We start from the raw sequence: 25,510 nt of genomic DNA, 5'->3' as shown, positions 1-25,510 counted from the left end.
TTGGTGCCGATACAATGTGTTAGAAGTTGACTACAATGTTTCAGTATAATACCAGCATGCTGATTGTGGCAACACTTATCAAGCTTAATTAAGCACATTGAATTTGCAAGAAAGTATTCTGACTGGCTTTTGTTGTCTCCAACTCTCCATACATACTCTGACCCATAATATACTTTGTGCCAAATGCATAGGTGGATCTAGGAGACACTGTCAGGGAGGGCAAGAAGTTTTAGTGTACAACAGTGTTTATTCCACTAAGGAATTCTATTCAGTATAGCTGGGATGAATGATGGACATACAGTTTTTAATACTGAAAATTTTTAAAATTAGACCTCCTAGGCAGCATTTTTGATAGCATTTAGCTAACAAAGTGTAAGCTTTGCAATGCATATAAATATTAGTTAGCCTATCTGAGATATAACTTGTTTGATGGTAAAGTGTACTAAATCAAAATAAGCTGTAGCTAGTATTGTTATAATTATAAATTGATGACATTAGAGTAGTGACTGCTCTATTAGAGTATCTCAATCTTCGCACAAAAATTCAAACTTATTTGCATCACTTTCTTTACACTGTACAGTATTACTGTAAAGTGTGTTTATAACTGTAGTCTTCTATTTGCCCATTGCCTTTCTATACTGTGAATGCATGATTCCAGTTTCTGGTATCAATATAGTACTGTGAGTCCAAGGGGGCAAGAGAAGGGCCAGGGGGTGCAGCACCCCTTTGCCCCCCTCAGATTCGCCTATGGCCAAATGTAACATGTCTTGAGCACTTCTGTAATATTGATCACATAGAGAATCTACTGGTCACGTTACACTTATGCTGCAACCCAAAAAGCTGTTCTTTAGGTAAATGAATACTGTAAAATTTATCACTCAAAGTATTTGACATGTGACACCACACTGAGTGGCTTTCTCTTTCCCCATGCTTATTAAGCAAGAGCACAGCTTATTGCAGGAAGATTTTGCCATCACAGATATATTTTGTTTCATCTCATCTCTACCACCAGCATCACATCAAGATTTCCTGCATGGAACAAGACTTCAAGATATTATGGTGTATATGGTTTTAAAAAGATCATCTCTCTGATCTGATATGCTTGGTAAACATGGCTTGCTATAGTTCAGCACCAATCCTTGTAACACCAGATGCCCCTTGCACTTTACTATGATTTGCTAAAACTATTATAATATTTTCATTAATGCTACTTTACCTCATGCATGCACATGAAAAGGTGTAGTTGTTATATGTACTTCTCTTCCAAATTAACTTCTCCTTTGATCATTTCATTTTTGTATGGTGTCCAGTAATGCTGTGATTTTAGGTATGTTTTGTAAGTGAGTCTCGGTGTATGTGCTGGGATTGAAGAATGGTTTTAGCTGGATTCCATAAAGGTTATTCATCTACATAAGTACACGCACACACAAAATGATTTTAATTGTAAAGCACATATGTTATAATTTTGTTATGCGAAAAGAAGTATCTCAGTATATACCTTGTACAAATGTTACTCAACTCTACTATTGATGGAGAACAATGTAGTTGTTGATTTGTGCTGATAAGGTCATATTTTATTCCATAAACAGGCTGAGGTGTTATATGTACACTGTAACACACTACTGTGTTTGCACTTTCTCATAAAAAGTTGAAACCTAACTTCATGATGCTAATATGTACATGCACTTTTAAGTACATTTTGTAACTTTTTGATCCATTTATATTTTAGATATTTTTGTCCATGACTTTTCATAGCAAAAACTTATGGTTATTTAAATACAAGTGGTATATGTGAAAGAAAAAGTTTATGCAGATTTCAATTTAATGTGTAATAAACTAATACTGTGTTACTGTATGTTCATCAAACTAAATCTTTTCAGTCAATTTTTACAGAAAGTCCCATGGTCATAATTATGTAGGAACACTCCAGTGTAAGAGATACATAGCCTACTATACATAGGCAAGTACACGTAGCTAACTTGTTTTTAGAATCTTTGTAAAAAAATTGGTGAGATTCGGAATCTTACATGCAAACTTTGGGTGGTGTCAGGCCCCCTGATATATAGTAATGTATATCTTCTGGATTAGCCTGTGTAGAGTATGGTAATTGTCCACATGTCCACATATGCAATTCACATGTAATCAAAAAATACATCTAAAGGATTCACTAGATATAGCATGGCAGATAGGCAACAAAAACAAACAACTTAGAAAAGATAAAAGCATGTATTATGGTGTGTATAGCCATATAATAATTATGGAAGTCATGGCACATAATATAAATCAATGGCTCAGTGCAATTAGTAGTGTGGGTACAGCTGAGCAAGTGAAATAATACGGACATTATAGCTAGATATGTTGAGCTGGGAGATTGAGGCGTGAGGTTGTACTAAACAAATATTACATAGCTCATGATTCACCTGATGTAATTTGGGCATATAATTATAGTATAAGGCAAATCCCTTTGTGGCCATGGTATAACTGCTTCATTATTCTTTAATACCTGCATTCCTGAGCACTTATAACAATTATAGCTACCTTCTCATCCCTTTAAAGTGAGGTGTGAAAGTGGTTTAGTACATGTTAACCACTAACCTATAGTAGGAGCCTAAGCAAATATTTAGACAAAGTGAAACAGGACAAATACCTAGAAAGGTTGAAAACACCAATCCATCATGACTTGGGTAGGTGTGCTTGCTTCATTGTATGTAACGCTGTCCTAGTATATATATATATATAATAAAGAAACTATTTAATAGCTACTAGCATTTGTTTAAAAGGAAAGTTAGTTAGTCTTCTTATCATCTTCCAGACTATTTATCCACTCAGTATATTCACAGAGATGTTCCCTAAGTTTCCTTTCGTTCACTCCCAGACTTGTCAGACTTTTGTTGAATTTAGGATTATAGCTGGCTCTATGCTTGGTGTAATCATGTTTGGTGGTTTGTAGTTCAATAGCATTAGACATCACATCATCTGGTATAGGAATATCACAAAATGAGTAAATACGTTGAAGAGTAGCACTCAAGTTGTTCACATACAAGGTGAATGGAATAACAAGCTTGTTATCTGCAGGCTGTTTGTAAAATAACATTTCTTGTTCACAATATGGAATTTGTGTACGCATTACATAATCACGGACAACTCTCCAGGTAGTAGGAAACAAGCCATATTTTGTTCTGCCTGGTCCATCCTCAGCACCGGATCTTATCATGTTAATGCTACTACAGAAACGATCCACTGGATTTCGCACCACAGCAAAGATTTTGCTTTTAGGATATTGCTGTTCAAACGTATTGGCATTTACCAAAAAGTGCCCCTTAACTAACATTCGCTGTTTAGGCTTGCCACGGTAGTACATCACCTTCTTCATCATGCACTCGGTAAATAATTCAAAAGTCTGGAAAAATTCTTCATGGTTACATTCAGGTTCATTTAATCTAGAAAATGACAGTCCCCAACACATAAATGATGAACCTAAGTAAAAGCTTAAGACACCAAAATGCCAAACTCTTAATAGACTATCAAATGTTTCAGTGTCTGACACCACAGAATGTTGACGCTTTTTTGATTCTTGGCCGAACATACTTACATTGCTTAATCGTTCCTTTAATCCTAATTTCACAATAATTGGCACAAATAACTTCCACATCCAAATATAAGGGAACATTACTTCAGCTACAGTAGGAGCAATAAAGTTCTCTGTGTCATCTTGTAAGTATTTAGATAACTGACTTGACCCAGTACGAGGTGCTGTAATCATAAACACTGGCTTGTCAATGTTTACCTTGTGATACGAAGGATGTACCAGCTCATCTATGTACCAACATGTGCCATTAGCTGGTGTTTTGATTACAGAATCAAAAAATCGCAAAAGTATCAGCACTCGATTTGTCAAAGGAATTTTCTCTTCTCGTTTCCCCTCTGTGAACACAGCAATGAAACACTTACAAAATGCTGACCAAGCTGGTATAATTGGGGGCATTCCCCATATGAAGAGACCCAACAGGAATAGAGGTAAACAAGGTATAGCTATGATAAGCCACAATGGTACAGTAAAACACTGAAGTAAAATTGGCTTTAGAGCTGAAATCAACTTGGGGCGCTCATGATCATCTGCAATGTCCACCTGTTCTATTATATCATCCATAACTGTATATTCTAAACAATATAGAAAAAGTTTTACATAAACTGCTTATGTGCTGTAATGCACATAAATTCTACATGCACCTCAATAGCTAATATATACACAAAACTACTGAGCCGTAAAGGGTATGGCCTTAACAAGATCACTACTGTGAAAATGGTGTCAAGAAATGATATTCATTTTTAGTGACCAGCTGAGCAAAAACCCCACCACGTTTGTACATTTCTTGAAAATATTCTTATAGCTTCTTTGTTATAGTAGCAAAGGAATAGACTGCCAAAATTAGTTAAAACAGTAAGATATTTGATTTGTAGTTATAATACAGGTGCTTAATTAATTACAGTGAAACCTCAATTATCCAAACCCCTTGGGACCAGGGGTGGTCCATAAGTCTGAAAAGTTTGCATCTCTGAAACTGTCCATAAAATAGCATAAAGAACGTTTTAAAATTTTCAGTATTATTCAACTAACCCAACAGGACAGTCACTACTCTAATATAGCAGTCAATTCTGTAGTTTGGTTAACCAAGAATCCAGATAAGCGGGGTCCGGATAACTGAGGTTCCACTATAATCATAATTCACGACTTAGAGTACGATATGGAACTTGGCTCTGTATTCACAATAAACAGACAAGTTCATCAAAGTATAGTGCCTTTCCTATATTCCTTCATCAACCAATAAGATATTCATTTTTTAATCAAGTCCCTGTAACTGACCTGCCCTATGGACATGAAACAAAAATATTCTTTCTTCTTCATGAACAGGAAAATCAGTGTTATTAATATGAGCCATATGTTTCACTGTGCATATACTGAAATGACATGCATTGCATTTTTTTATAGCAAAGTAGAATCAAACATGGTAGGTTTTGCTCAGTTGATCACATTTAATATCACTGCAGCCATTTCTTAACCAACACCTTTATGTATAGCTATTTACCTACCCAGTCCTGTTCATTTACCCCCTCTCTGTTCCGATTTTATCCCACTTCTGAAAGACATTAGAGCTCTTGATATTATCTCCTTTTGAGGGATGAATGATATCAAGAGTTCAGAATTCTTGATGATATTAAATAAAGAACAATTAGTGTCAAAGACCACAAGTTACTTGACAGCATTAAAATTTGTCTGAACTATTATGTACAGTGCATCCTTGCCGCCTATCTGAACTTTGGTTATCCAAACACTTGAACAGTGAGACTAACCGTTCGATTAGAATGTTATGGCATTAGCATGTGTTCTACTAGAGTAATTGAACACAGATCTGTATACCAAACAGTATAGTAGTACTGTTTAAGTAGGGATCCACCCGAAAATTCCGCACACCGCACAAAATTCCACCTTCAAAAATCATCCTAGAGACATCTTACGAAACGAAAATCACCTTTACGGAATAGTACTAGTCCATATAATATATAATACAGCATTAATTAAAACACTTACAGGTGGCCAGATATAGAATTTTCCAAAACTTGAATTTTAGACTGACTGCCTGACTGACCACAGTCGCAAGGCTAGAGGCGGAACGAAGCAGCGCACAGCCACCATTTTACGCCACAATAACAAACTCACCAGTGGGATGTTCCTTTTAGGGTTCCAATGAGTATAGGTCCTCTGTGCCTTTTGTTTTCTTTTATCTTCAATCAGGCTGCCTGTCTTCTTCATCCAATGAAACCATATCAAGACGTTAATTTTCCTTTCAACACTTTCTTTCAGCTGCATATTTAGATACCACAGAACTATTTCAGAGCTGGATTTCAGAAGCACTTCAGTCCTGGCGCTACTATAGATATCTGCAACTTCGCAATTGGGATCCCGTTCGCGACCACACCCATCAAATGAAGATCTAGGTAGACCAATAGCGATAGAGTACGGAAACCATGCACACCTTCAACAATCTAGCTATTTAATTAACAGTAAACAAGATGATCTCACCCCTTATTGGTCTAGCTAGTTGCACACCCCTTGGCTGACTCGCGATAACAGTCACTCTATAATACAACAGTCACTTGTGATATTCTAATACAACAGTCACTTGTGATATTCTAATAGAACAGTCACAAGTTACACTGTAGCTAGCTGTACTATAACAAATAACTAAACAAACTAGTATTTTTAAAAATTGAAAAATGAAGTACTGTATATAGGGATCTATGCAATAAACAGTAGTGAAACAAGAGATGAATGATAGTATTACAGCATAGCTCAGTGGGAAAGTCCCTACTTTGGCACATTAGCTATAACAATCATTTTGTTCAATGCCAAAGTAGGGACTTCCCACCAAGCTATGCTGTAATACCATCATTCATCTCGTTTCACTACTTTTTATTGCATAGATCCCTACTTCATTTTGGCTTTATTCACTTATCTGAATACTAGGAACAAAGGAGTTCAGATAACTGAGGATCCACTGTACGTCCCAATATTACATAAAACCACAACTTCCATCTGGCAAAAGGTGCGGCAATTCAATGGAATGCAGAGTGAGGTGCCAAGTCTCCTACAAGTAGCGATAGGAACTCAACTATCTAGCATGAAGGTAGTGAGGAAGGCATACGTACCCGACAAAACCAGGCCAACCCTATAGACCAACAGGTGAAGGGATAGGATCAGTCCGTTTCTTCTTCACACAGGTGCATAGTCTTCCATACTGTGGTTGCATGTGCCTGAGGACACAATTTTAGTTACACCATTTAATGATGGTTTCTCACTCTTCTTGGTTCACATTTATAAGGTAGAAAATATAGGAGGCGGGTAGCTGACAGTGGTGCAGTATAGTGGAAGGATTGCAGTATGACGTTTGGGGATCCTGGGTTTAATTCTCCCAAGTGACTGCTGTGGTGTTATATTTTTCATTCAGAGCATCTTTTGTTATCACATAACCACCATAACCACCAATTTCTCATTCCCTACTATGTAAAAACTACCATCTTGAGTATTGGAGGATGAGAAAGTATTATTTATTAAGTTTCAGGAGTTTTCCATTACTGTCCCACTTCTGTTTCCCTAGAGTCCCATTTGAGTATGGGTTACTACACAGTCACATTGGTAAACTGGCTTAGTATTATATGCCCTAAAACTGCTACTGTTCAGGTTGAGCACTTTTTTTCCGTGCTGCAAATTATTCCATGACTCACAAGAAGTCACTGTCACAATACAACAAAGATTAGCTGAAGAAAGGTTTACGTTTCACCTCACACTTAATACAGAACTGGAGGCCTGCGAAGCACAGGCATAAATCTCTCTTGATGTGGATCCAGGAAGCTAAGTCCTAGATGAGCTGAGATGAGCTGAGATAAGCTGCCACCAAGTTTTTCTCAAATTCAGTACACCATAATGAGTTGATCAGTCAGAAATGCTTATTGCAAACACTTACCTCTCTTTACTGCAAATCACTTGAAACTGCTACCCCAGCAAGGGGGTGTCACGTAGGTATGCACTGTAGGTAGATCTGTGATCGGGGTCAAAGTCTTGACCCACCGAATTTTCACTGTGACCTGTGACTAACTACTAGCAGGCCAGTAAAACATGCTGGTTATTGTTTGTGTTATGAGCATACTGTAGTACGTATCTGGACACGTACACGCACTATGATGTAATACATTATGCTGTAATTGTATGCGTGCATGTACATATGTAGTTGTAGAGCCTCTGCGTGTGCTTTAGTTGTTATAACCTTAGTTGTTATTGTAGTTGTGTGTTGTAGTGCTATTATTACTATTGATTCTAATGATCTAATAATCCCGACACTACATTGGCGACGAGAATGGCTACAGCTCCACCGATTAATACTTTTGATTCACGTACGGATGATTGGAATTCGTGGAGCAGACGCTTCGAACAGTGGCTCACACTTAGTCCCTACGCTACGGGTGAAGGCTCTGAGACCAAGCAACGTGCAGCCCTCTGCACATATATTGACTCCTCTACTTTCAAACTACTCTGCAGTTTGTATGCCCCTAAGAAGCCAGAAAAACTCACATTTGCTCAGTTGAAGGCTAAGCTCGCCGGACAATACGGCACCAAAAAGTTAGTCTTGGCTGAACGCTATCGGTTCTACAACTACAAGCAACAAGAAGGGCAGTCGCTGGTAAATTACATTGCTGAACTATGGTGTCTGGCAGCCACTTGTGATTGGACAGAAGCCCAATTGGCCGACAACATCCACGATAAGTTCGTGATGGGTCTGCGAAATGAATGCTTACTCCAGCAATTGTTGGCTCAAGATCATAAGAAACCACTAGAAGAGTTGTTAGAGCTAGCTCGCACCTTCAAAGCGGCCAAGCATGAATCGCTCAAACGTGCCGACAACGACAAGAAGGAGACGGACGCCGGCACAGTGGCAGCAACTGGGAAGCAACCACGGTCTGTTAAACCCCAGAACTCTCTTCGTACTAAGAGCCAGCGAACTGCTAATACTAAGGGTCCAAGCTCTCAGCCGCCAACCTCCAAGCCATGTGCCAGTTGTGGAGGAGCACACTTAAGAAGCACCTGCTGTTTTCGCAATGTTACATGTAGACACTGTGGTAAGATTGGCCATATTGCCAAAGTGTGCCGCTCCACAGCAGCAGTACAAGAAATAATACCAGAACAGTCACTGGACTCAACAGTCATTACCGTTAACAAAACAGCGGATAGTGATGACAAACATATTCCCCCAGTGTTTCAAACTGTTTACTTACCAGAACTGGATAAATGTCTTCGTCTAGTAATAGACACTGCTTCTCCACTCACGTTCATTAACACAAAAACCTGGGCAGACCTTCATCAACCCAAACCGGAGGCTACAACAAAAGTGCTTGGAGCTTTTGAGGGTCAACCTATCCACCCTATTGGATATTTTCAGACAACAGTTCAACGCCAAGATGACCCTACCATATCCTCACTGCTGAAAATCTATGTCACTCAATGTGGCATTAATCTAATTGGCAGGGATGGACAAGTAACTTAACATCACTATTCACCCTGAGCAATTTGTCATAGCAGTTACCACACCCAGTACCACTTTACAGGAAATTATCACAATGAATGAAGCCCTGTTCAAACCACAACTTGGATGTTGCACCACATTTAATGCTACTTTAACTCTCTGTGAAGGCACTCAGCCTAAATATTGCAAAGTGAGAAAACTACCTTTTGTGAGTTGGACAGACTAGAAAAACAACAAGTGTTAGAGAAAGTCTCTCACTCAGACTGGGCTACTCCCCTTGTGGTTGTCAGGAAGCCAGGTGGCAAAGTTAGATTATGTGGTGACTTCAAAGTCACCCTAAATCCAGCCCTGAAGAATGATGTCTACCCATTCCCACTTCCCGAGGAACTCTTTCAAAAACTGAATGGTGGGCACAAGTTTTCTAAATTAGACCTGGCTGAAGCTTATCTGCAAGTACCATTGGAGGAGGCATCATCAGAACTGACAATTATCAATACTCACCAAGGTTTATACAGACACAAACGCCTTCCCTTTGGTCTCACCTACCCTGTTCCAGAAACTAATTGAGCAACTTGTGGGTGACATACCAGGTGTAGCTTGCTATTTGGATGACATAGTAGTGACAGGATGCTCTGAACAGGATCATCTGAGCCACCTTAGGCTAGTAAAGGAGAAGCTGAACACTGCTGGTCTCCGCCTGAAACTATAGAAGTGTCATTTCTTTCAAGAGAGTGTAACTTACTTGGGCCATGTCTTAGACAAAGCAGGCATTCAACCACACCCAGATAAGATCAAAGCAATTACTGCCATGCCATGTCCACAGAACCAAGGAGAACTCTGATCTTTTCTAGGCATGGTGAACTACTATGATCGATTCATACCAGGGTTAGCAACCAATTGTGCTTGTCTTAATGATCTTTTACAGAAACACAAAAAGTGGCAGTGGTCCAGTGAGCATACCAAGGCAATGGAATCAATTAAGAAATTGTTGACATTAGCTGATGCACTGGCACATTATGACCCATCACTACCTCTCAGTCTTGCGTGTGATGCCAGCCCAGTGGGCATAGGAGCAGTGATTTTTCATACTTACCCTGATGGTAAAGAGAAGCCTGTGGCATATGCGTCACGTAAACTGACATCGGCTGAACAAAACTATGCACAAATCCAAAAGGAAGCCTTGGGAATAGTATTTGGAGTCCAGAAGTTTAGACAGTACTTGCTCGGTCATAAGTTCCAATTGATTACTGATCATAAACCACTTGTCACTATTGTTCATCCTCAGAAAGGTATCCCAGAGATGACAGCCAGCCGTTTACAGAGATGGGCCATTATCCTCTCAGCCTATGACTACGAAGTTAGGTACCAACCATCTACCCAGCATGGCAATGCTGATGGGTTGTCTCGCCTGCCATTACAAGAGGTACAGCCTCCACAAGATGACGAAGCAGAAATTGTTTGTGCTCTGGAAGAACAACAGTTTCGGGCACTTCCAATTTGCGAGACTGACGTTAAGGCAGCCACAGCGAGGGACCCAGTGCTGTCACAAGTCTACAGTTTTTGTGCTAGAGGATGGCCAACTACTTCACACTCTTTGAACAAGAAGCTAATTCCATTTTTCAACAAACGTTTACAGCTCACAACTTACAATGGTTGTCTACTTTGGGGCCTTCGAGTGGTAATTCCTTCACGATATCAGAGGTCAATCCTAGAAATGTTACATGAGAGCCATCCAGGGAAGTCTAGAATGAAGTCACTTGCTCGACTACATGTTTGGTGGCCATCCTTGGACACTGATATTGAGTCCCATGTCAAGTCTTGTGTGAATTGTGCTGAGACAGCTAAAGATCCCACAAAGGTACCATTACATCAATGGGATTTTCCAGCCAAACCATGGCAACGTCTACACATTGATTTTGTGGGGCCATATAGAAACAAGATGTGGATGTTACTGATTGACGCTTACAGTGAGTGGCCAGAAGTACATGTGATGGAATCCACTACGACAGAAACTGTTACCAAACACTTACAGTAGATCTTTGCCACACATGGAATTCCTCACCAGATTGTGTCAGATAATGGTCTCCAGTTCACGGCAGAAAAATTTAAGCAGTTTTGTTTGTCTTGTGGAATTCACCACACAACGACAGCTCCATATCACCCCCGCTTGAATGGCGAGGCTGAAAGACTGGTACAGACTTTTAAACAGAGTGTAGATAAGGCAAATCCGCAAACTTCTTCGGAACTGCTGGATTGTGTGACCAACTTCTTAGCATACTACAGAGCCACCCCACATTCTGTGACAGATCAAACTCCTTCTGAAATATTAAACAACAGACGGATGCGTACAAGGTTGGATTTGTTACACCCATGCCAGTTGAATGTTCAGAAATCTCTAGAACTCCAGAAGCAGTCATATGATACCCATACTCATCCTAGACACTTCCTGATTGGTGATCCAGTGTGGGTTCGTAATTTTAGACCTGGCAAACGGTGGCTCCCAGGCACTGTCAAAGATAGGAGGGGGAAAGTAATGTATAAAGTTCTGATTGATGGCCAAACAGCAGTTCACTGCCGTCATGCAAATCAACTTCGTACACGACTTGTTTCTTTACCTACAAATGACAGTTCCATATCATCTGACATTCCTAATCATACCTCCCCGACACAGAACAGTGATAATCCTCCTGTGTTGAGACGCTCTTCAAGAATTCGAAAGATCAGAAAGCCATGGAGTCCTTCGAACTAAAAGGGAGGAACTGTAGTATCTGGACACGTACACGCACTATGATGTAATACATTATGCTGTAATTGTATGCGTGCATGTACATATGTAGTTGTAGAGCCTCTGTGTGTGCTTTAGTTGTTATTGTAGTTGCTAGATTGTAGTTGTGTGTTGTAGTGCTATTATTATTGATTCTAATGATCTAATAATCCCGACACTACACATACGTACCAGCCTTATAATTATGGAGTGTTAGTAAATCATGCTGGTTATTGTTCATGTTATGACCAGACTTATATGAGTGTTAGTAAATCACGCTGGTTATTGTTCATGTTATGAACATACGTACCAGCCTTATATGGAGCAAGCATAGAATTTCGAGTCTATGGCAGTGGTGTAAGGCGCCTTATATGGAGTGTCAGTAAATCTCACCGGTTATTGTTCGCATTATGAATATGTACCAGTTTTATATAGAAGCATTTGTAAGCTATCCGTGTTTTCTTGTAATTGTCCGTAAACGAGACATACGTACCATCGACTCACTAGTGTGGGGTTTGCTCAGGCTTGCCCCAATTATTATTGGTTAGCTAAACTGAAGCTGCAACAGATGAATTTCATAATAACAAAAGTTGCCCCCAGCAACCTGAATTTTACAACTATAGTAACATCTCCACGGATAGCATATATAGGCCATGAGATATGTAATAGTTATACCATGGCTGCGGGTGTATATGTCAGCAAAATCCCAAGCAGCTGTGGTATAAGTGATACATGTATCACTTTCACACCTCAGATCAAAGGAAAGCCAGTGCATATATATCACATATCGCACAGACTCAAAATGTTAACGGAATTAATGAGATATACGTATCGCTACCAGTGCATATATCTTGTTACACACTGCCTTACTTGTTAACTTGAGACATTGCACACTATATCCAGAAATCGTTAGACTTCTTTGATGTTATACTGTTATCCTCTTCTCTTATGTAGGGAATCAAGCAAGCTGTGATTGTGAGATTGGATTCTGCCAAACAACCTGTGATTGTGGGATTCAATTTTAATACATCAACAGTAGTTTGTTTTTTATTTTGTAAATGTAGCAATTAATTAACACTAGTCTCTTAAAATTGCTATATTAGCAAAAATAAAATCAAACTACTGTTTGATGTATTAAAATTGAATCCCATAATCACAGTTTGTTTAATCCCACAATCACAGCTTACTTGGTTCCCTATATAAGAGAAGAATATAGCAACTAAAGATTTTGCCAATTAGGTGGGTCTACATGCTAAAGTAGAACATATGTGACTGGATTTTGGAAAAACGATCCAAATCGCACATTAGAAATTTTGCGATAAACGGTTTTAAAGAATTGAAGCCAGCATAACTCTCCAAGGATAGCAAGCACGCGTATGAAATTTACACAAAAGATGCATCAATCCGTTACCTTTCAAGCCACTTCCAGTACTTGTAGCTGCTTGTACAGTTTCCCGCCAAATAAGATAGAAAATCTGAGCAGTTGGACGAGCGAAGTAGTATCACGAGTGCTCACAAAGGGGTGGAGGCTGGGGGGTGGCGGGGAGGGCAAAAGATAGGCCTCAAAATGGAGGCAGACCACGATTGGAGTCCAGACACGAGATTACAGGGCCGCGCTGGCTCCCCAGCGGCCGATATGTAGCAAAATCTACAGAGAACACGTCTGGCCAACATTATAAGGCTGTCCACCAGTAAACCACTGATTCTTGCCAAGCCAGGTCCTTCACAAAGCCTGAAACCGCCATTTGGGCACTCCAGAAAAGACATCTATTAAAACCAGCCTCGTGTAGTTTGAGTAGTGCTGAGGGTCAAAACTTGTAGTACGATAGTGTAGCTATCCACTGGTGGTGTTAGTTTGATTTTTCCTGATGTGCGATTTGGTTCGGTTCTGTAAAATCTGGTCACATATTAGTTTTACCACGGGCACTTGTGCTTTGCCTGTATATACGCACTTGCACTCGGGCCTGCGGCCCTTGTGCTTGTGCATATATATCAGGCAAAGCACTTGTGCCCAATTACATATCACTTGGGGTGCACTCACCTAATAGGTGAAAGAACTAACGAGAACTCATCCCATTTGTTTTATACAGTAGCATCTGAAGATCGATTGTGGTTTTAATAGCGTGGGCTAATAGCCATCAAAATGTTGTCCATACGTTAAAACGTCATTAATACATTACTATGCTTCAACACGCAATGTTATAAAACTTGTGATTGTGGGATGGAATTTATATTGTTATCATTTTTGTACTAAGTTAAGCCAACCAACTTTGCTATAGGGACAGTAAGTAAGTTATTATATTAAGTTAAGTACTTAGGACTGTAAGTTACTAACCTATTTCAACGTAGCAGTTGTTCCGTGGTCTGTTCAAAGGCTGATATACGGTGGGTAGAAATACTCATCCATGATCGCCCAAACAATTATTGTGTGCCTTCATTATCGTTTAGTAACAACCAACTAGTCGATCTTAGCAAATATACTCAGCTTAACAACCGCTACAAAAATGAGTCCCACAATACAAAGCTCTATGTCGCTCAATATAATGAGTCAAAGCACATCGATTCTTTGAATTGGCTGGGTATCAAAGTCATTGGCAAACCGCTTTCCCATGATATTTCCCGGGCAACATGCAAGTTAAACACCGAGCGGCGCCTTTGAACGCCCACACTAAAGTGGTATATAAGATATTAAAGTTTGTTGTTTTTCCATACATTGTCTATGAAAGGGGGCAACAGTTGCCCCTTCTGGGCAATCACATAAATAATGTGTGGGAAAACAACAAATTCAATTAGTGTCATTTCTCAATTTAACACTATTTGTAGGTATGAATCTCACAATTAACCTCTCCAAATTTTAAAATGATAGAGTTAATAGACATGAGATATGACATTTTGAAATTTGTGCTTTTCCTGTACATTATCCATGTGATTGCCCAGAAGGGGCAACTGTTACCCCTCCCACAGAGGAAAACTGCAAACTTTAAAATGTCATATCTCATAACCTATATTATGCTATCCTTTTAAAAATGGAGATGTTACCTTTGACATTCACACCTACAAAATAATGTAAAATTCAGGTTGTTAGGGGCAATGGTTTAAAATTCCTTATTATAAAATTCATCTATACCATTTCCAGAGTGGAAACCCCCTTTTTAAGGGTGCTAACAGGTTTTTGAAGCCATTCGAGGGACAACCCACATAATCACATGTGGCTGTTACATCATAATTGGCAATATTACGCAGAGGCTGCGGAGACACCTATATATAGGTAGGGGGGGGGGGGGGGGGGGGGGGGTCTAGCTTGGTGATACCATGGCCTAATTGTAAGTCGAAGATCAAAAAAAATCCCAAAAAGGTCATTGCCTGCTGGCAATAGTTGCCCTCCACCAACTAGACTATATCTCCTTATTTATAACTACATAAATATTATGTAGCTTGCTACACTGCTCCTCTAAGAATACTGTGACTGCTTTATTAGAGTATCTCGAACTTGATTGCTCTATTAGAGTATCCCAAATTATTGATGCTATAATAAGCTAGGCTCTCCATCACAGCTACAGATAATTTTAGGGGACTAAGCCCCCCCCCCCCCCCCCCCACAATTTTTTCACAGGGGCTTTAGCCCCCCTTCTCCACCACCCCTGTTATACTCAAAGTATCCGTGTTAGGCGGCCATGTTTTGCGCCAAAGAAATTGGCCAAGAAACAGCCTGTTTCGGTTGAAAACCATCATGAAATAAACGTCTGGGTGCCCAAGAGTGACAATAGGGTGAATTAGCCTAAAAGTAAGTGTTAGTTTTGAAGACATGTGCAAAAGCAAGCTGATTTGTAGCCAACACACGTTCTTCCTGTGTTTTCTCAGTAAGCTGGTAAGTTATATTTGTAATTGTACACCTGTTTTTAGGTAATGATGATGTTCCAGCTGGATTTATCACACATTACAAGAAACTAACTGTATATGTGACTGGATTTTGGAAAATCACCCTTATGGGTGCATTGTTGATTCACAGAAAAGCGTATTTTAATGATTTAAAGCTTTGTTTCTCACCAGCCTTGGCAGCTACACGTATGAATTTTTCAGCAAAGATGGAGCAATTCACAACCTTTAAGAGCAGCTAGTGGCCAAGGTAATCCCTGTAGAGTTTCCCGCCATTTTAGATAGATTTTTCACCAGTGTTGCTGTATCACGAGTCCTCAAAAAGGGGTGGAGGGTGGGGGTGGCAAGGTGGGCAAGAAATAGACTACAAAATGGACGAGAATGGTAATTGAAGGCACCAGACCACAAAACAGCCCGTCAGAGGCAGGAAATAGACTGAAATCTCACAAAACAGACATATATCACATATTCAGCTCCCTGCTCGTCCGTCCAGAGTGTATGAACCCCCCAAAGCACTTCCCTGTTGTTCACAGACCTGTACAGATGTCTGGTGTGGTTATACAGGACGTCAGAGAACAGTCCACCAAAAGCAGACTTGACAAGTTGAAGGTGAGTTTGATATGGAAATTGTTACCCTATTGGTGCAGCAACTTCATGCTGGGGTTACCTCACTTTTGGCTTTTGCAACCATGTGGTTGATTTTGCTAAATCCAGTCACATATTAGAGGCATTACCTATTGAAGAGCAGGTTTGGCGACTACACAAGCAACAGGAAGGTGTCCCAGTGTGTAAAGAAAAGGAACAAGAGCTTTTCTTTTATTCAGAACTTCATTTATAACTTGTTATTTGATAAAGTTGACATTTGTGGTTTATTGGAATTTGTTGTAATAACTGGTCAGCGTGCGCAAGTCCTACACTGCATTTTAAAAGAATACACGATAGTTGGATCTCTACCAAACTTTTGGTGGGCCATCAGTGATAAATTTGCAAACTTTTAGTGCATGGAATTATAATTGTTGAGATAAGCACGAAGTTACAAGGCCCAGAAGTCGAAGTTCGCTCATGGGCACTCACTTTGTTTTTATAATTCAAGAATGAAGAAGTGCAAAGACAAATCCATGTGCCAAGTTTATTGAAGTATTTTCACAGCAAATTTGATTCCTGTGCAAGCAGCCAGTATCTCGGACTAAGAAAAATGTATGGGTTAACTTTGAGGGACTATAGCGCAAATGAAACAAGGTACAATCTTATACTTTGGTCTCTGTATATTAGAAAGTTAGGAAAATCTTCGGAGCAGTAGTTTAGATTCCTGTAGCTTCCTTTTTGTGTCTGTATCAAAGGTAAAAAGAACAGCATTTGTGTGGCTTCAAAAACCCGCTATAGTGTGCTAGCACCCTTAAAGTCACCAAACTAAACCTCCAACTACCAATTTTAATCACTTATAATCTTAACTATGTAATTATTTAAGTAGTTAGTATTAATTGTACGTATTTTGTGGCTGTTGGTTGCTACCAACAGACCTTCGGTGTTTTTACACCATAAAGCCTAATAAATAAATAAAAGTCTGGATTCGCTTCTGATAGACACATACAGAACTGAAAAAAAAAATACTGGTGCTGACAAGAATTTCACATGTGCTGTACGTTCTTAGTCTGGCGCGGCCACCCCTTCGCAAACAGGAAGGGTCTGGAGACTCTAGTATAGTGTACTTGTGCGAATGGAATGTATAATTTCTGTACACCATTATCGTTAGTAAAAACTCACCGCTTCTAACTTACAAGACTACTTAATATACTCTTTGTACTTTTTAATATGCCATCCTTATTCTTTCACGATAAGTTGTTCTAATTGGACAAGACTCAAGGCAAGCAAAACAGAAGCCATAGTTTGCTACCTATCAAGTTTGCTAAAAGGGATATCCACGTCACTAAATGAGCAGACAAGCGATTTGATTGGATGCACCAGTTTTCGGTAAGTTCGCACAAGTACTGAGGATTTCCAAATCTTTGCAACATATCTGAAATGCAAAGCGGAAAAATGTGATCCAGTACATCACTTCCTGCCTTTTACCCATTCAACGGTTTAGACCCTTTAGACCAGAGCAACGGTTATGATTCAATCAAGTCGTTTGTTGATAGATTTTATACTCGTGTGTCAGTGTTTCACTGGTTTCATGGCATGTTATAAGAATTATAAATTTCACATGATAGGCGTGCATGTGAACGCATTGGTGTTGCAAAGATTTGGAAATCCTCAGTACACAAGTTCTAGCTAATAGTTCTTGCGCGACAACAAAAACAAACGAAATCACGTGCATAGGACTTCAATAGATTCATTTTTGAACTTCAAACTATAATTACCACACGTGACTTCCGCTTTAAATTAGTCGACGTGCAAGAACTATTAGAACCTGTGTACACAATGCTAGAGTCCCCGGACCCTTCCTGTTTGCGAAGGGGAGGCCGCGCCAGACTAGTAGGCGTTCCATGACATTCCACCATTTGTAGTCTCAGAGCTGCTGAGCGGAGATCACACAAATGTGTGTCATTTCAACACACATTAAATATGATTCTGAACTAGCAGCTTAGAATCATTATGAAATGAGTGATACAGCAGACATACTCACTTTTATCAGTTTGCGTTGTAGTTCCGCGTGTAGTTCCTGTAGTTCACAAAGCCACCCGCCCAAGTCTCGCCCCCAGACCACAAAGCGAGCCTGTTCTAGCATATGGTTCTAGTTTAGGAATATCTGACGTCAGAGGAGTACTCGAATCTGATTGGTGACCGATTAATTCCTCGTGTATTGCGGGTCTGGGGGCGAGACTACACATGCTACACCCACCCATGCATGCCATCATCGTGACACTGCATGTAGCACCAGCATGAAGTGACACTGCATAATATTATTTATCTCGAGATGGATGGCTATTTAAAAGTCTACGGATCACGTGATCACTACTTTAACCACAAATGACGTTAGAGTATGTTTTGGCATGAGCGATATCCGCAATTACGTTTCTTGATGCGTACGTAGCAAGACAGTACCAATTATGGGTCCATAGCAGTGGCGGATCTAGGATTTTTAAAAGGGGGTTACCCCCTTTTAAAAATCCTAGATCCGCCTGGGGGTTTCTGAAAGTTGGTATAGCTGAATAAGGCATGTGATGACATTTCTCCGAAAAATTTTGAGACTTTAGAAGTTCTGAGATCGGATCTTAGGCTATTTTTAGTTACTAATTGCAATAAATCCAATGCTTTAAACAAACACTATTGCTAACCATAGGGCGAAGATGGTGACTGCAATCTGTAGCTTTGATTGCTCTATTAGAGTAGTTACATGACTGCTCTATTAGAGTATCTCGATCGTTTTTAATGCAGCGAGAGATGAAAAGCGAAGTGTTGCTGAGGGTTTAATACCTATAAATGGTGTCAGTTAAGTGCATGCTACTGAAATACAGTGGTATATAGTTGTTTGCTACAATGGCGGATCCAGGATGGGGCATTTGGGGCAAATGCCCCCCCCCCCTCTCACCTTGTGGAGAAGCTAGCCATAGCTACTTCCGAATAAAATACTGAACTTTGTCAGGTCAAGATCAGTTTTGCTATTAAACTTGTGAAAATATGGTAGAATTTCACCTGAAATCAAAGCAAACCAGTCAAACTAGTTGTGAAATAGTTACCCAGCACCTTCGTGCGTACTAAGCGCCTCTAAAAATAATTATCGTGTTGCTGTTGTTTAAGACATTCGAAACCTTTTGAACAGCTTTTAAGAGTTCACAACCATCTGCAAAGGGCAAAATTCAACAGTGAGACACTATAAAGAGGTGATTGTTTGGTGCTTCAAAAATGCAGCAACTAACTTGTGACAAGAGAATCTACTTCCCCAACCACCTACAACTTAGCCTATTTGTGCCCCTCCCCTTGCCAGCTCCTGGATCCGCCCCTGGGCTGCTATGACAAATTGTCAGTGCAACAATGTTTATGTGCCACTGAGCTAAATTTAAAAGGGGGTTTCTGTCGAAACCCCAGAAACCCCTCTAGATCTGCCACTGCATAGACTTAAAACAACTTCACTGGAATTAATCCTGCAGACTTATGAAGAAAGGGGTAATGTCACCTTGCAAAATCATAAATGGTAATTATAAGTCAACCACATAGCCGGTTGGATGATAATTTACAAGTGTATATATTAATTGTTTTAGTAAGGACTTTTAGTTATAGCTAGTCATAGTAAGTTTCGTCAATAATTTTAGTTTTAGTTATAGTAATTTTTCTTAATTCCCTTTAGTTGTTGATTTAGTTATGGTTATATTCTCTGTGTTATTTTAGTTTTAGTTATAGTTTTAGTTTAAAATGCCAAAATCTTTTAGTTATATAGTTTTAGTAACATTTCTAAAAACGTTTAGTTTTTATAGTTATAGTTTTTGTTATACATAAGAAAATCTTTTAGTTTTAGTCAGTGGCGTATCTAGACTTTCCCCATTGGTAGGGCACAGCTAGGGCACTGTAGCTATAAGGAAGGGGCATGCCCCCAGAAAAACTTCGAATTTCAACAGCTGCAAAACTGATGGCAACTGAGGCCATTTCAGCTGCAAAAAAAGCATGCTTTTAGATTTTCATGAAGTAGTTTATTTATATAGTTTAACCTGTTCAGATTGTACACTATATAGCTAACAACATTAGAACAAGACAACACTACACCTGATGAAACACCAAGGATCTATAGATATGATACTTATACTACAATAACACTAGGAAGACACGTCCTTATCAATACCACTAGCAAGTGATTAAATCACGTGCTCAGTTGGTGGGCGTTAATTTAAATCGCCATAATTATTAGCTTCATGACAGCTCAATACTAATAATTTGGTGAGTAACTTAGTATAGAATAAGTTTCACTTGTTAGATAATGCAATGACTCATGAAAATCTGGTGATTGTGGGTTTCATAGTCTTTAGTTTGGTAAGGCACTAGCCAAATTTAGCAGGGCCTAGGCCCTACGAAGCCCTGCTGTAGATACGTCACTGGTTTTAGTTATAGTTTTAGTCATCTTTTCCAATTCTTTTTAGTTTTAGATTTAGTTTTGGTAAATATTCTGTTGTATTTTAGTTATAGCCGGATTTAGTCTTAGTTATAACACGGATTTGCTTTTAGTTATAGTTTTAGTTAACTAATACATATTTGTCTTACTAAAACTACTTTAGTTTTAGTTATAGTTAACTAAACCACCATCAGGTCACAAACTATAGCATATATTGATGTTTGGACATGATGCTACATATCAGTACAGCTTAATTGTTCCACCTGTAGAACATAATTATGTGAACTTATACGTATATACGTGCAGTGGTCTGAGCATACATAGTGTTGTTTTAGTAAAGAGTTTTAGTTATAGTCATAGGCTCATTTCAATAATTTTAGTTTTATAGTTTTAGTTATAGTAATCCTTCTTTAATTCATATTAGTTATAGATTTAGTTATGGTTATATTTTCTTTGTTGTTTTAGTTTTAGTTAAGAACATGAAAACCTTTTAGTGTTAGTTATAGTTTTAGTTGTGCATAATAAAATCTTTTGGTTTTAGTTATAGTTTTAGTTATCTTTCTTAATTCTTTTTAGTTTTAGATTTAGTTTTAGTAAATTATTCTGCTGTTATTTAGTTATAGATTTATAGTTTTAGTTATAATATGGATTTGTATTTAGTTATATATAGTTTTAGTATTAGTTAACTAATACATAATATTTGCCTTACTAAAAGTACTTTTAGTTTTAACACTACATATATACATATATATATATATATATATATATATATATATATATCATATCATTTAATGGGAACAGTTTTGCAGATAGTCTTTGTACTCCTTACTCAGACTCTAAAAACATTAGGAACACAAAGATATAAAATACATATACTGAGTCAACTGAACCATTTGACTGTCTGCCATACTTTTTTACCATCCTTGGAGCAATTATCAAAATCTGTACCAAAATTATTTACATACAAACATGCTGTCTCATAATAGGCCCGAGTGTCTCATAAATCCAATTTGCATGTGCTACAAAGAATACATCATAGGATCATAGTATACACGATGATTGCACTTTTACCTACAAGTAGTATGAGATACCAGACTGTTAGCCACAGGTCACAGCAATACTTTTAAGTTAAGTGTCTCATATATCCCCCAAGTACTCTTTACCAGAAATTTTACTTTATGCGTACTTGTGCCACGTGCACGAAACTATCCATGTTTAGGCATGAGGCTATTATGCTCCAAAAATTGAGCATTATGCTTTTGAGCAGTGCTCAGAAAATCACCTATTATGCTTTTGAGAATTGCCCATTATTCCCAAAATTATGCTACCATAATGCCAGTTTATTGCTGTACCAGACCATTTTTATTGATGTTTAAGCATCCAATAGTCTTGCTGGTTGCTGTATTAGAGTATTTCGTTTCAATGTGATTGCTTTATTATAGTAAATAATATTCAGTGACTGTTCTATTAGAGTTTCTGACTGCTCTATTAGAGTATCTCGATCTTTTTTAACGGAATTGTGCAATCTGCAGATTTTCCTACTGTTAAAGCTTTATAATCACCTCAAAATGCTAGCAAAATTCCTGATTCCCACACATACCTATTATGCCCGAAATTATGCCGGCATAATCGCCGCATCCCTATCCATGTTCTATGGATCACCGGTGTTGCTAGGACTGCTGTAGCTACTTAGCCTGTCCAGCTCAGATGTAAACACGTGGCGGACACACACACACACACACACACACACACACACACACACACACACACACACACACACACACACACACACACACACACACACACACACACAGAGTACCTGAATCAATGCACCAATCAGAGCACGAGTCACTACTTAATTTCACTGTATTTTGTTACGTTGTAAGTACACAAGTATTAATCCTTGGAGGCTAGACACCTGAGCCCCTGGAAATATTGACAACACACTATCATGATCTCTGTTGCTGGTAGGCTGCTGTATTGATTATAGCACACTTATACAAGGAGGTGTTACTCGGGCACTTGCTGTACGTCAATCTGTGATAATGGTCAAAGTCTTGACCAGACAACATTTCACCTTCTTGAAGAGTTTTGGTGTTTGACCTGTAATTTTGAAATATTTCTTAAGTTTTCGGACTGCCCCAACCCTATTTTCCAATGTGCTCCTGTGCTTATAACATAGTATAGTAATTTCTCAGTGCATGCTATCAACAGCTGTGAAAGAAACACAATTATAACCATGGTGAAATGTCTACTGGAGCTTTGAAACATCTTGCTAGAGATCCTTGTGTCTTGTGAGTTACATATATTTCCGTAAAATTGAGGTTAAATATGTATGATTGTAGGCTTAAACTCTTTGTCTCATCTTGACCCTTGTCGTACTGTAGGACAATTTTGCAATTTTAGCCGCATTGAGGTTTGACCTACAGTAACAGTCTGTGTAACACCCCTTGCTTATAGTGCAAGGTATAAACAAATACACTAGTATTGTGTTTAAGAGTCCGACGTAATATTAACTGGTGCACTGTAAATTCGGAAATATATAGAGCAGTTGCATGTGACATTACAGTTGCGGCGTTAAATTGAAACATGTGGCAAATACTTGTACGTAGCATCTGTACAGGGAAAAATTGCATGTTTCAATTACCTGACCTGCAGTTGTAGAGTGACCTACATACTAGAATAGTGACAGTCTGCTTTCTGGTGAAAGTGTCATCTATTTGTTCACAGATTTTTGAAACAGGTCCTCTTGTGAGTTGGTATAGCGAGGGGCTTAACTGCTTGAATTGTAGTAGGTATGAACATTTTACAAATGCTAGTATATATGCCCCATGTAATTTTTGTAGCCTGGTGGCATATGATGCCCCTTCTGTAGTCTACTTGAATCACTGCCATGTTCACTTCACCATTTAGTACCATGGCTTTGTTATGGTTGGGAGTTGCTATTAGCACAATGGCACCATACGCCCATTAGATGGCCAACTTTTTTTTCACATGTGTCACTTGTGTGTTGTTACTTCTACTGCTTATCCCTAAAATCCTTATATATATATATATTAAACAACACTAGCAAAAGGGTGCTTGTTTGACCTATACCAGGGGCAGTAGGACAAGTCCATGTGATCATGTAAGTACTAAAAGTATTTCACATGAGCTGACTAATCTCTGTACAAAAGGTAGAGGAAGGGGCTCAATGCATTTTAGTTCTACTTAGTTAGTTGTTTGCAGTGAATCATGATTGGAAAAATGCTTCCATTATGGAGTAATCAGACTTATAGTAATGACAATGTGTGGCGGTCACGACTTTCACATAAATAGTAACAGTGATCATCAATGATTACAATACAATCATCTATTATTTCAACAGGTAGTACTACTACGTTTAATATAATTTGTTAACGTTTTGTAGTGCATGTGGTCTTGTCCTACTCCCCTGGATTTATACATTCAACCTATCCATGCTTTATTTAAAATGCAAGTATGTCACTGTATCCAATACATCATCACCAGCTGGCACAGTGATGATGTATTGGATACAGTAAAACCTGTTCTATTTCATTTGCTATTAGACCAGTTTCCTGACCTTGGCTGCATTAACAGGTCACCTAGTACACTGACACATTTGGGGATTAACAACGGTCAGTTTAGAAAGATGACCTAGTGACCTTACTAAACAAGTGGCTGCATTAGGGTACACAAAAGGCTTAGACATACATATTCAAATGACCATTGACAAGTTTAGACAGGTGCATGACCTTGTGGCCTGATTAGGCAGGTTTCACTGTACTTGTATTGTAATGCCCATTATTCCTACAACAGGATGGTTGTATGTGGTAACTATATGCAATGTGCCATACTATGAAATACATTGTAGTTACTTTTCAGAGCAGGTACTAGGGGTTCAAGTAATACCAATATTCCTGGAATAAGTGATACTTCAGTACTGAACATACAAATTCTTTCTTAAATTGACAATGCAGGGTTGGGTATCACCCACCCCTAAGAGATACCTACACACAGCTTGTGTCAGCAGTAGATAAGCTAAATTGGGAGAGTATAATAAATGTGTGACCTAATCAAAATTTACCTTGTACTTAATTTAGTGTTGCAGTGGATTCCTGATGGTTAGGTATTAGTGTACAGGTGAAATGGAGATGTCGTGACTTGTCACACGTGAACCTGTATGAAATGAATGGCTAACAGCAACTAGAGAAAAACACTGTGAAGTATCCAAAGAGTTGTTACAGAATTAGTTAACGTTCAAACTAAAAGGCTTTAAAATATTATTTTAGTGTCATATTAAAAGGGTTAATAAGATTATGACAATTCTGTGTGGTACAGTGTTTATAAGATCAATCTTTAATGGATATCATGTGCATACAGTAAAGAGTTTATGGCATAAAAATGAGTGGCAAACTGCAGAACACGCAGAGTCCCCTCCAGTTGAGGTAATGAATGGTGAACTGGCAGTTGGAGTCTCAACACTTCATGGTGGTGGCGTCTTGTCTTCTGAGCTGCTTTCTATAGTTGTTTATATACACCTAGAAGTGCTCAGACTAGCTGACCTAGTTCCTCTATATCACTGCAAAATAGTTTGGCAAACTAAGACCTGAGGAGATACAACATATTAAGTGCTGTTAAAAGGAATTCATGTATTATTACTAATGCTTGTAATAATTAATTGGCCTAACAGGATTATGGAGACCTCAAATACAACTTCCAGTGCCATTCTCTTCCATGTATTGTTAC

At 38.7% G+C, this 25,510-nt stretch overlaps 2 protein-coding genes across 3 annotated transcripts; one reads left to right on the top strand and one right to left on the bottom strand.

Annotated features, from left to right (window-relative positions):
• Window positions 1-2,627: 2,627 nt before the first annotated feature.
• On the bottom strand, window positions 2,628-18,434 carry LOC136260802 (uncharacterized). 2 transcript variants are annotated; one of them, XM_066054671.1, is made up of 2 exons: window positions 12,712-12,783; window positions 2,628-4,161 (listed from the first exon to the last, which is right to left on the bottom strand). In XM_066054671.1, the coding sequence occupies exon 2, from the start codon at window positions 4,148-4,150 to the stop codon at window positions 2,786-2,788; it is 1,365 nt and encodes a 454-aa protein (XP_065910743.1). In that variant the 5' UTR covers window positions 4,151-4,161; window positions 12,712-12,783; the 3' UTR covers window positions 2,628-2,785. The 2 variants fall into 2 exon arrangements, with proteins under 2 accessions (XP_065910743.1, XP_065910742.1); XM_066054670.1 differs by lacking the exon at window positions 12,712-12,783 and adding an exon at window positions 18,344-18,434 and having other exon boundaries at window positions 2,629-4,161.
• Window positions 7,914-9,098, top strand: LOC136261140 (uncharacterized). Its single transcript, XM_066055110.1, has one exon. It carries the CDS (start codon window positions 7,914-7,916, stop codon window positions 9,096-9,098), a length of 1,185 nt encoding a protein of 394 aa, XP_065911182.1.
• Window positions 18,435-25,510: the final 7,076 nt, after the last annotated feature.

This window comes from Dysidea avara, chromosome 7 (assembly GCF_963678975.1).
Source record: "Dysidea avara chromosome 7, odDysAvar1.4, whole genome shotgun sequence".
NCBI classification, from domain to species: domain Eukaryota; kingdom Metazoa; phylum Porifera; class Demospongiae; order Dictyoceratida; family Dysideidae; genus Dysidea; species Dysidea avara.
The sequence above is the reverse complement of the archived record's forward strand: the minus strand, read 5'-3'. Positions and strand labels throughout refer to the sequence as shown.